This window comes from Setaria viridis, chromosome 4, assembly GCF_005286985.2.
Source record: "Setaria viridis chromosome 4, Setaria_viridis_v4.0, whole genome shotgun sequence".
Lineage (NCBI taxonomy): Eukaryota > Viridiplantae > Streptophyta > Magnoliopsida > Poales > Poaceae > Setaria > Setaria viridis.
The window spans coordinates 39,984,514-39,995,127 of NC_048266.2; the positions used below are offsets into that span (position 1 = coordinate 39,984,514).

The 10,614-nt window shown below is 51.5% G+C and overlaps 1 protein-coding gene across 1 annotated transcript; it reads left to right on the forward strand.

Moving 5' to 3' along the window:
• Nucleotides 1–2,294: 2,294 nt before the first annotated feature.
• Nucleotides 2,295–3,499, forward strand: LOC140222429 (uncharacterized). Its single transcript, XM_072292965.1, has 3 exons — nucleotides 2,295–2,462; nucleotides 2,535–2,924; nucleotides 3,003–3,499. The coding sequence occupies exons 1-3, from the start codon at nucleotides 2,316–2,318 to the stop codon at nucleotides 3,231–3,233; spliced, it is 768 nt and encodes a 255-aa protein (XP_072149066.1). The 5' UTR covers nucleotides 2,295–2,315; the 3' UTR covers nucleotides 3,234–3,499.
• Nucleotides 3,500–10,614: the final 7,115 nt, after the last annotated feature.

The window sequence follows — 10,614 nt, forward strand, 5'->3', positions numbered from 1 at the left end:
GAGGTGGAGCCGTACATGATGTAAGTTCTCACAAACTTGTTTCGACGTAGTCATGGTATCTCTTGCCTAAACGTATCTTTCTCGTTGCTATAGGCAATTTCATCGTCAATTCTGGCGTAAATCAAGGCAACTGTACCCGCACGAAGCTGAGACTCTTCTTAAAGGGGGTGCGGGAAATGGAATGCCCGATTTCATTTCTTGGTTCAAACAGAAGGTACAATTTCATTTCTTCGAACATTCTCGTTCTCGTACATACGATTAATATAACGAACCCCCCTGTTTGAACTTGCAGGGCCGAACCGATGCGTCTATGAATGTCGAATTGAGACAGGTTGCTGATGGCTATGACTATAGGGTCAGGTCATTTGCCGGTTATGACGTCAACGGATATAGGTTTCACACAACAAGGCACGAGCAGAGTCGGCCCAATCGAAGAACCACAAATACCGGAGTTTTCACGCTAGGCTCCGATGGGGTCGAGTACTACGGAAGAATTGAAGAAATATACGAACTCACTTTTCATGGGTGCAAACCTCTTAATCCAGTTATATTCAAATGCCATTGGTTTGATCCATCTGTCGTGAGACGGGCCCCTAACCTTGGGCTAGTCAAAATTTGACAGTCATCCAGGTTACCAGGAGACGATATCTATATTGTGGCTCAACAGGCCACGCAAGTTTATTATTTGTCATACCCGTGCCAAACCGACAACCGTCTTAAGGGTTGGGATGTTGTGTACAAGGTATCGCCACACGGTAAACTACCTGTACCAAACAATGAAGATTACAATATAGACCCCGACACGTATGAAGGAGAGTTATTCCAAGAAGATGGGCTCGAAGGGAGTTTTGTGATAGATTTAACCGAAGCGATCGGAATGGAAGTAGACAACGATCGGGTTGCTGCAGAGGACGGTGGAGACAAGGTTCAGAATGTGAAGGACTTAGAATTACTTCAACGATTACAGTTAGCTAATGACAATGATGACAACATTCCTTCTTCGGAGCACGAGCTTGACTATATCGACACGCGTGATAGTGATGATGAGACTTATGATCCAGCTAATCCCGATCATGATGATTATTTCTAATACATGTATGATTCATACTAATTTAGTTTTAATTTAATTATAATTTGCATATCTTTGTAATTATGTTTTATTTGCCTATGCTGACTCGTGTACTCTTTTTAATTGCAGGTCATTGAGCAATGGTGGGCGGTATGAGGAAGCTCACGTCGATTTGCGAGAGACTGGCCGCGTCAGGGACTGGTTCAGGGTCAGGGTCACGTTCAGGGAGCGGTCGAGGGAGGCATCGAGGCAGGCCTCGACGTAGGGTTGAGGAGGAGGAGGAGGAGGAGGTGGTGGTCCAGAGGCCTCGAGGGAAGGGTAAAGCGGCGAGCCCCCCGTCGCCTGAACCTGAGGTGGAGGAGGAGGAGGTACCTTCCGCACACGCCTCTGGGGACGAGGAGGAGGAGGAGGCGGAGGAGGAGGAGCAGCAGGAGCACGAGGGGGACGGGGAGGCAGGGGATGCCCAGTCCAAGATATGGTTGCGAGGTCCCTCATCCCTCCCGAAGCGGCCGATACCTGAGCATTTACGCCCGCTGATTAAACCGGTTGGGACCAAGTAAGTAACTTTAAATATTCTTAATATTGTTCTTATGTTGAAAGTTACAAAAACTAATAATTCTTATTAATGACTTGTGCAGGAGTTGGATTAAGCTCAGTGGGGGTGACCACAACCGTAAGGCCAAAGGGATCCTTGGCCTTTTGTGCAGGGTTCACTTCCCTAGCTTGGTGGTGTACGCCGGACAGCAGCAGCCGGCCTACACGTGGGACCACTTCGTCGCCGCCCCCGACGTCCCTGATTGTCAACAGAGAAGATTCCCCAACATAGCGGAGCGGGTCAAGGCCGAGCTGTGGGTAAGTACTCCTCGTACTAAATTGCTTAATACATCACCTACTTTCGACATTCTTGAAATAATAACTGTATACGCGTGTATATGCAGGACTTCTATAGATGCCAGGAGGGGTTCGAGGCCAAGGCGAAGGCCGTCTGTGATGTAGCCGCCAAGAAGCTCGTGAAGGACATGCATTACGAGGCGCGCATCCAGGCCATCATCGAATTCCACGCTCAATACAGACAGATGAAGGTTAGAAAAGAGGAGGCAAGAACAATGAACATGAGTAAGGACCAATTCATGAGGGTAAGTAAAGAACGTTGATGCTTACTATTTAAGATTAATTAGGCTCATTTTCTTTTTCATATGTCACACGCTTGATGATGTAGGTGCCTCCGTGGTGGTGTCGTGCGCATATGCTATGCTGGGAGAGGATGGTCGATGTGTGGTTGGAGCCCGGGTGGTTGGAGAACCACCTTGCTTGCCGGCAGCGGCGTTTGCAGATGCCGACTGCACCACACCATCAAGGCAGCCTAAGCCTTGATGAATATAGAGAAAAATGGGTACGCAACTCCAATTCTTTATTGTAACATTTAGTTCTACGTAATTTTTAATGATTTTGTATTTTGCCGCAGTCGGCGTCACATGATGGCCGACCTTGCTCCCAGCTCAAGGCATGGGTCCTCTCCAAAAAGGGCAAGGCGACGGCCGATATAGATTTCAACCCAGACGACCCGTTCGAGGCGTACAGCCACCCTAGCATACACAGCCGCGTCAGCGAGTATACAAAGATGGCTAGGGAGGTTCACGGGCCAGACTTCGATCCGAGCTCCGAGGACATTGATGGAGAAATCGTGATGAGGGTGGGAGGAGGCAAGAAGCATGGCCAATATTGGATTGGCGACGGCGTCATCGACACGGCCTCTACTCCCACTCTCTCCCAGATCCGAGCTAGGAGCACGGACTCGAGCCCGGCGATACGGCCACGACCCACCGCTGCACAGTTCCAGATGGAGGCTCTACAGGTTCTTTCTCTTCCATTCATCGTTCGTTTGTTGTTATACTTTAGCTTTGCATTATAACATTGCAATGAAATATTCTAGGCCCAGGTGGAAGAAGCAAGGAAGAAACAAGAGGAGATGGCGGCGCAGATGGAGGAAATGCGGCGGAGGATGGAGGAGGAAAACCGGATTAGGATGGAGCAGATGTTCCAGTACATGCAGAACTTTGCTTCGAGCATGGGACAGTCTTTGCCTCCGCCACCGCCGATGATGTTCCCTCCGCCTCATCCACCCACGACTACTCCTGTGAGTCACTTGACACATTGTGCTTAAGATTTAATACTTTCAATTTGACAACTTTAGATGTTAGCTCAGAATGTCCTATCCTATGTGCAGAATCAATCGGCGGCTTCGAATAATGAAGATCAAGATTTGTCGCAGTGGTCTCCTTGGCCTCCACGGAAGTAGACTTGGTTGTGAACAATGTGGAAACTAAATTGTGACTTGAACTTGGATTTATGGATTATTTCGTGCTTATGTTGAATTATGCCTGTGGTGTTTATGAATTATGCCTGTGGTTGTGAATTATGCATGTGATTGTTTATTACAAATGCCTGTGATATGTGTATTGTGAATTGAGAGGGGTCCGTTATACGTGGCAAAATGTCGAAAAAGGGGGGGTTCTGGGCACTTTCCCGAGTGTTACACTCGGCAAAGAGGGGCCTTTGCCGAGTGTTTTGGCTTTAACACTCGGCAAAGGGGCCACTCCCAGGTCGAGCCGCGGCTTGTTTGCCGAGTGTCATGGACACGGCACTCGGCAAAGGGGCCACGTTTGCCGAGTGTCAGGGACACGGCACTCGGCAAACATGGGCACTTTGCCGTGTGCTGACACTCAGCAAACCTGGGCACTTTGCCGAGTGTTGGCATTCGGCAAAGATGGGCACTTGGCCGATTGTTGGCACTCGGCAAAGCCAGGGTGTTTGCCGAGTGCCTCCCGTCTGGCACTCGGCAAACTTGCCGTTAAACCCGACGCCGTCATCACGTATTTTGCCGAGTACATCTTTTCGCCGAGTGTTTTTGGCCGTCGGCAAAATGTTTGGTGGGGATGGACCGAAGACGTGAAAATCAGCCAAGAAATCGCGTCCTATTGGTCACGGTTAGACCGAAAATAACAACACCGGCAACTGGGGTCGAAAACGTGAGGGACGGACCGAATACGTGCAAATGGCCTCCGGACGCGTTTTCAGCCATGAAATCATGTGCTATAGGTCACGGTTGGCCTGAAAACAGCCACACCATCAACCGGGGTCGAAAACGTGAGGGATGGACCGAAGACGTGAAAACGGCTTCCGGACGCGTTTTCAGCCATGAAATCGTGTGCTATAGGTCACGGTTAGCCTGAAAATGGCCACACCGGCCACCAGGGTCGAAAACGTGAAGGATGGACCGAAGACGTGAAAATGGCCTCCGGACGCGTTTTCGGCCATGAAATCGTGTGATATAGGTCACGGTTAGCCCGAAAACGGCACCGGCAACAGGAGTTGAAAACGTGGGGGATGGATCGAAGTCGTGAAAAGAGCCTCCGAACGCGTTTTCGGCCATGAACTCGTGTGCTATTGGTCACGGTTAGCCTGGAAACGGCCACACCGGCAACAAGGGTCGAAAACGTGAGGGATGGAGCGAAGACGTGAAAATGGCCTCCGGACACGTTTTCGGCCATGAAATCATGTGATATAGGTCACGGTTAGCCCGAAAATGGCACCAGCAACAGGAGTCGAAAACGTGGGGGATGGATCGAAGTCGTGGAAATAGCCTCCGAACGCATTTTTGGCCATGAAATCGTGTGCTATAGGTCACGGTTAGCCCAGAAATGGCCACACCAGCACCGGGGTCAAAAACATGGGGGATAGACCGAAAACGTGAAAATGGCTTTCGGACTCATTTTCAGCCATGAAATCGTTTGCTATAGGTCACGGTTAGCCCGAAAACAGCCACACCGGTAACCGGGGTTGAAAACGTGGGGGATGGATTGAAGATGTGAAAATGGCCTCAGGACTTGTTTTCGGCCATGAAATCGTGTGCTATAGGTCATGGTTAGCCTGAAAATGGCCACATCGACAACCGGGGTTGAAACCGTAGGGGATGGACCAAAGACGTGAAAATAGCCTCCTGACGCGTTTTCGGCCATGAAATCGTGTGCTGTAGGTCACGGTTAGCCCAGAAACGGCCACACCGGCAACCAGGGTCGAAATTGTGGGGGATAGACCGAAGACGTGAAAATAGCCTCCCGACTCGTTTTCAGCCATGAAATCGTGTGCTATAGGTGACGATGAGCCCCAAAACGGCTACACCGGCAACTGGGGTCGAAAACATGGGGGATGGACCCAAGCTGTGAAAATGGCCTCCGGACTAGTTTTCGGCCATGAAATCATGTGCTATAGGTCACGGTTATCCCGAAAATGTCCACACCACCAACGGGGGTTGAAAATGTGGGGATGGAGCGAAGACGTGGAAATAGCCTCCGAACGCGTTTTCGGCCATGAAATCGTGTGCTATAGGTCACGGTTAGCCCAGAAATGGCCACACCAGCACAAGGGTCAAAAACATGGGGGATAGACCGAAAACGTGAAAATGGCCTCCGAAGCGTTTTTAGCCATGAAATCGTGTGCTATAGGTCACGGTTAGCCCGAAAACGGGGGTTGAAAATGTGGGGATGGTGCGAAGACATGAAAATGGCCTCCGGACTCGTTTTCGGTCATCAAATCGTGTGCTATAGGACACGGTTAGCCCGAAAACGGCCACACCGGGAACCGGGGTCGAAACCGTGGGGGTTGGACCGAAGACCTGAAAATGGCCTCCAAACGCGTTTTCGGCAAAGAAATCGCGTCCTATTGGTCACGGTTAGACCGAAAATGGCAACACCGGCAACTGGGGTCGAAAACGTGAGGGACGGACCGAATACGTGCAAATGGCATCCGGACGTGTTTTCAGCCATGAAATCATGTGCTATAGGTCATGGTTAGCCTAAAAACAGCCACACCAGCAACCGGGGTCGAAAACGTGAGGGATGGACCGAAGCCGTGAATACGGCCTCCGGACGCGTTTTCGGCCATGAAATCGTGTGCTATAGGTCACGGTTAGCCTGAAAACGGCCACACCGGCAACCGGGGTCGAAAACGTGAAGGATGGACAGAAGACGTGAAAATGGCCTCCGGACGCGTTTTCGGCCATTAAATCGTGTGATATAGGTCACGGTTAGCCCGAAAACGGCACCGGCAACAGGAGTCGAAAACGTGGGGGAGGGATCGAAGTCGTGAAAATAGCCTTCGGACGCGTTTTCGGCCATGAAATCGTGTGCTATAGGTCACGGTTAGCCCAGAAATGGCCACACCACCACCGGGGTAAAAAAGATGGGGGATAGACCGAAAATGTGAAAATGGCCTTCGGACTCGTTTTCGGCCATGAAATCGTGTGCTATAGGTCACGGTTAGCCCGAAAATGGCCACATCGGTAACCGGGGTCAAAAACTTGGGGGATGGACTGAAGACGTGAAAATAGCCTCAGGACGCGTTTTCGGCCATGAAATCGTGTGCTATAGGTCATCGTTAGCTTGAAAATGGCCACATCGACAACCGGAGTTGAAACCGTGGGGGATGGACCAAAGACGTGAAAGTGGCCTCCTGATGCGTTTTCGGCCATGAAATCGTGTGCTATAGGTCACGGTTAGCCCAGAAACGGCCACACCGGCAACCAGGGTCGACATTGTGGGGGATAGACCGAAGACGTGAAAATAGCCTCCGGACTCGTTTTCGGCCATAAAATCGTGTGCTATTGGTGACGATGAGCCCCAAAACAGCCACACCGGCAATTAGGGTCGAAAACATGGGGGAGGGACCCAAGCTTTGAAAATAGCCTCCGGACTCGTTTTCGGCCATGAAATCGTGTGCTATAGGTCACGGTTAGCCCGAAAACGTCCACACCACCAACGGGGGTTGAAAATTTGGGGATGGTGCGAAGACATGAAAATGGCCTCTGGACTCGTTTTCGGCCATCAAATCGTGTGCTATAGGACACGGTTCGCCCGAAAACGGCCACACCGGGAATCGGGGTCAAAATCGTGGGGGATGGACCGAAGACGTGAAAATGGCCTCAGGACGCGTTTTCGGCCATGAAATCGTGTGCTATAGGCCACGGTTAGCCCGAAACCGGCCACACCGGTAACCGGCATCGAAAACGTGGGGTATGGATTAAAGATGTGAAAATGGCCTCAGTTTTCGTTTTCGGCCATGAAATCGTGTGCTGTAGGTCACGGTTAGCCTGAAAACGGCCACACCGGCAACCGGGGTCAAAAACGTGAGGGATGGAGCGAAGACGTGAAAATGGCCTCTGGACGCGTTTTCGACCATGAAATCGTGTGGTATAGGTCACGGTTAGCCATGAAACGGCCACACCAGCAACCAGGGTCGAAATTGTGGGGGATAGACCGAAGACGTGAAAATAGCCTCCGGACTCGTTTTCGGCCATGAAATCGTGTCCTATAGGTGACGATGAGCCCCAAAACGGCCACACCGGCAACTGGGGTCGAAAACATGGGGGAGGGACCCAAGCTGTGAAAATGGCCTCCGGACTCGTTTTCGGCCTTGAAATCGTGTGCTATAGGTCACGGTTAGCCCGAAAACGTCCACACCACCAACGGGGATTGAAAATGTGGGGATGGTGTGAAGACATGAAAATGGCCTCCGGACTCGTTTTCGGCCATGAAATCGTGTCCTATAGGTGACGATGAGCCCCAAAACGGCCACACCGGCAACTGGGGTCGAAAACATGGGGGAGGGACCCAAGCTGTGAAAATGGCCTCCGGGCTCGGTTTCGGCCATCAAATCGTGTGCTATAGGACACGGTTAGCACGAAAACGGCCACACCGGGAACCAGGGTCGAAACCGTGGGGGTTGGACCGAAGACCTGAAAATGGCCATCGAACGCGTTTTCAGCAAAGAAATCGCGTCCTATTGGTCACGGTTAGACCGAAAATGGCAACACCGGCAACTGGGGTTGAAAACGTGAGGGACGGACCGAATACGTGCAAATGGCCTTCGGACGTGTTTTCAGCCATGAAATCATGTGCTATAGGTCACGGTTAGCCTGAAAATAGCCACACAAGGAACCGGGGACGAAAATGTGAGGGATGGACCGAAGCCGTGAATACGGCCTCTGGACGCATTTTCGGCCATGAAATCGTGTGCTATAGGTCACGGTTAGCCCGAAAACGACCACACCGGCAACCGGGGTCGAAAACGTGAAGGATGGACCGAAGACATGAAAATAGCCTCCGGACGCGTTTTCGGCCATGAAATCGTGTGATATAGGTCACGGTTAGCCCGAAAACGGCACCGGCAATAGGAGTCGAAAACGTGGGGGATGGATCGAAGTCGTGAAAATAGCCTCCGAACGCGTTTTCGGCCATGAAATCGTGTGCTATAGGTCACGGTTAGCCCAGAAATGGCCACTTCAGCACCGGGGTCAAAAACATGGCGGATAAACCGAAAACGTGAAAATGGCCTTCGGACTCGTTTTCGGGCATGAAATCGTGTGCTATGGGTCACGGTTAGCCCGAAAACGGCCACACTAGTAACTGGGATCGAAAACGTGAGGGATGGACCGAAGACGTGAAAATGGCCTCAGGACTCGTTTTCGGCCATGAAATCGTGTGCTATAGGTCACGGTTAGCCTGAAAATGGCCACACCAGCAACCGGGGTCGAAAACATGAGGGATGGAGCGAAGACGTGAAAATGGCCTCCAGACGCATTTTCGGCCATGAAATCGTGTGATATAGGTCACGGTTAGCCCGAAAATGGCACCAGCAACAGGAGTCGAAAACGTGGGGGTGGATCGAAGTCGTGAAAATAGCCTTCGGACGCGTTTTCGGCCATGAAATCATGTGCTATAGTTCACGGTTAGCCTAGAAATGGCCACACCACCACCGGGGTCAAAAACATGGGGGATAGACCGAAAACGTGAAAATGGCCTTCGGACTCGTTTTCGGCCATGAAATCGTGTGGTATAGGTCACGGTTAGCCCGAAAACGGCCACACCGGTAACCGGGGTCGAAAACGTGGGGGATGGACCGAAGACGTGAAAATGGCCTCAGGACGCGTTTTCGTCCATGAAATCGTGTGCTATAGGTCATGGTTAGCCTGAAAATGGCCACATCGACAACCAGGGTGCAAACCGTGGGGGATGGACCAAAGACGTGAAAATGGCCTCCTGACGCGTTTTCGGCCATGAAATCGTGTGCTATAGGTCACGGTTAGCCCAGAAACGGCCACACCGGCAACCAGGATCGAAATTGTGGGGGATAGACCGTAGACGTGAAAATAGCCTCCGGACTCGTTTTCGGCCATGAAATTGTGTGCTGTAGGTCACGGTTAGCCCAGAAACGGCCACACCGGCAACTAGGGTCGAAAACATGGGGGAGGGACCCAAGCTGTGAAAATGGCCTCCGGACTCGTTTTCGGCCATGAAATCGTGTGCTATAGGTCACGGTTATCCCGAAAACGTCCACACCACCAACGGGGGTTGAAAATGTGGGGATGGAGCGAAGACGTGAAAATGGCCTCCGGACTCGTTTTCGGCCATCAAATCGTGTGCTATAGGACACGGTTAGCTCGAAAACGGCCACACCGGGAACCGAGGTCGAAAACGTCGGGGATGGACCGAAGACGTGAAGATGGCCTCCGGACGCGTTTTTGGCCATGAAATCGTGTGCTATAGGTCACGGTTAGCTTGAAAACAGCCACATCGGCAACCGGATTTGAAAACGTGAAGGATGGACCGAAGACGTGAACATGGCCTCCGGACGCGTTTTCGGCCATGAAATCGTGTGATATAGGTCACGGTTAGCCAGAAAACGGCACCGACAACATGAGTCCAAAACGTGGGGGATGGATCGAAGTCGTGGAAATAGCCTCCGAACGCGTTTTCGGCCATGAAATCGTGTGCTTTAGGTCACGGTTAGCCAAGAAATGGCCACACCAGCACCGGGGTCAAAAACATGGGGGATAGACCGAAAATGTGAAAATGGCCTCCGGACGCGTTTTCGGCCATGAAATCGTCTGCTATAGGTCACCGTTAGCCTAAAAACGGCCACACCGGCAACCGGGGTCGAAAACGTGAGGGATGGACCGAAGACGTGAAAATGGCCTCCGGACGCGATTTCGACCATGAAATCGTGTGCTATAGGTCACGGTTAGCCCAGAAATGGCCACACCAGCACCGGGTTCAGAAACATGGGGGATAGACCGAAAACGTGAAAATGGCCTCCGGACGCGTTTTCGGCCATGAAATCGTGTGCTATAGGTCACGGTTAGCCTGAAAACGGCCACACCGGCAACCGGGGTCGAAAACGTGAGGGATGGACCGAAGACGTAAAAATGGCCTCCGGTCGTGTTTTCGGCCATGAAATCGTGTGCTATGGGTTACGGTGAGCCCAGAAACGGCCAATCTGGCAACCAGCGTCGAAATTGTGGGGGATAGACCGAAGATGTGAAAATATCCTCCGGACTCGTTTTCGGCCATGAAATCGTGTGCTATAGGTGACGATGAGCCCCAAAACGGCCACACCGGCAACTGGGGTCGAAAACATGGGGGATGGACACAAGCTGTGAAAATGGCCTCCAGACTCGTTTTCGGCTATGAAATCGTGTGCTATAGGTC

Bases quoted from the DNA above. Each gene is read 5' to 3' on its own strand.
- LOC140222429 (XM_072292965.1), top strand. From the start codon at position 2,316: ATGCTATGCTGGGAGAGGATGGTCGATGTGTGGTTGGAGCCCGGGTGG. The intron at 2,463-2,534 runs GTACGCAACTCC...ATTTTGCCGCAG, and splicing joins ATGAATATAGAGAAAAATGG to TCGGCGTCACATGATGGCCG. The intron at 2,925-3,002 runs GTTCTTTCTCTT...GAAATATTCTAG, and splicing joins TCCAGATGGAGGCTCTACAG to GCCCAGGTGGAAGAAGCAAG.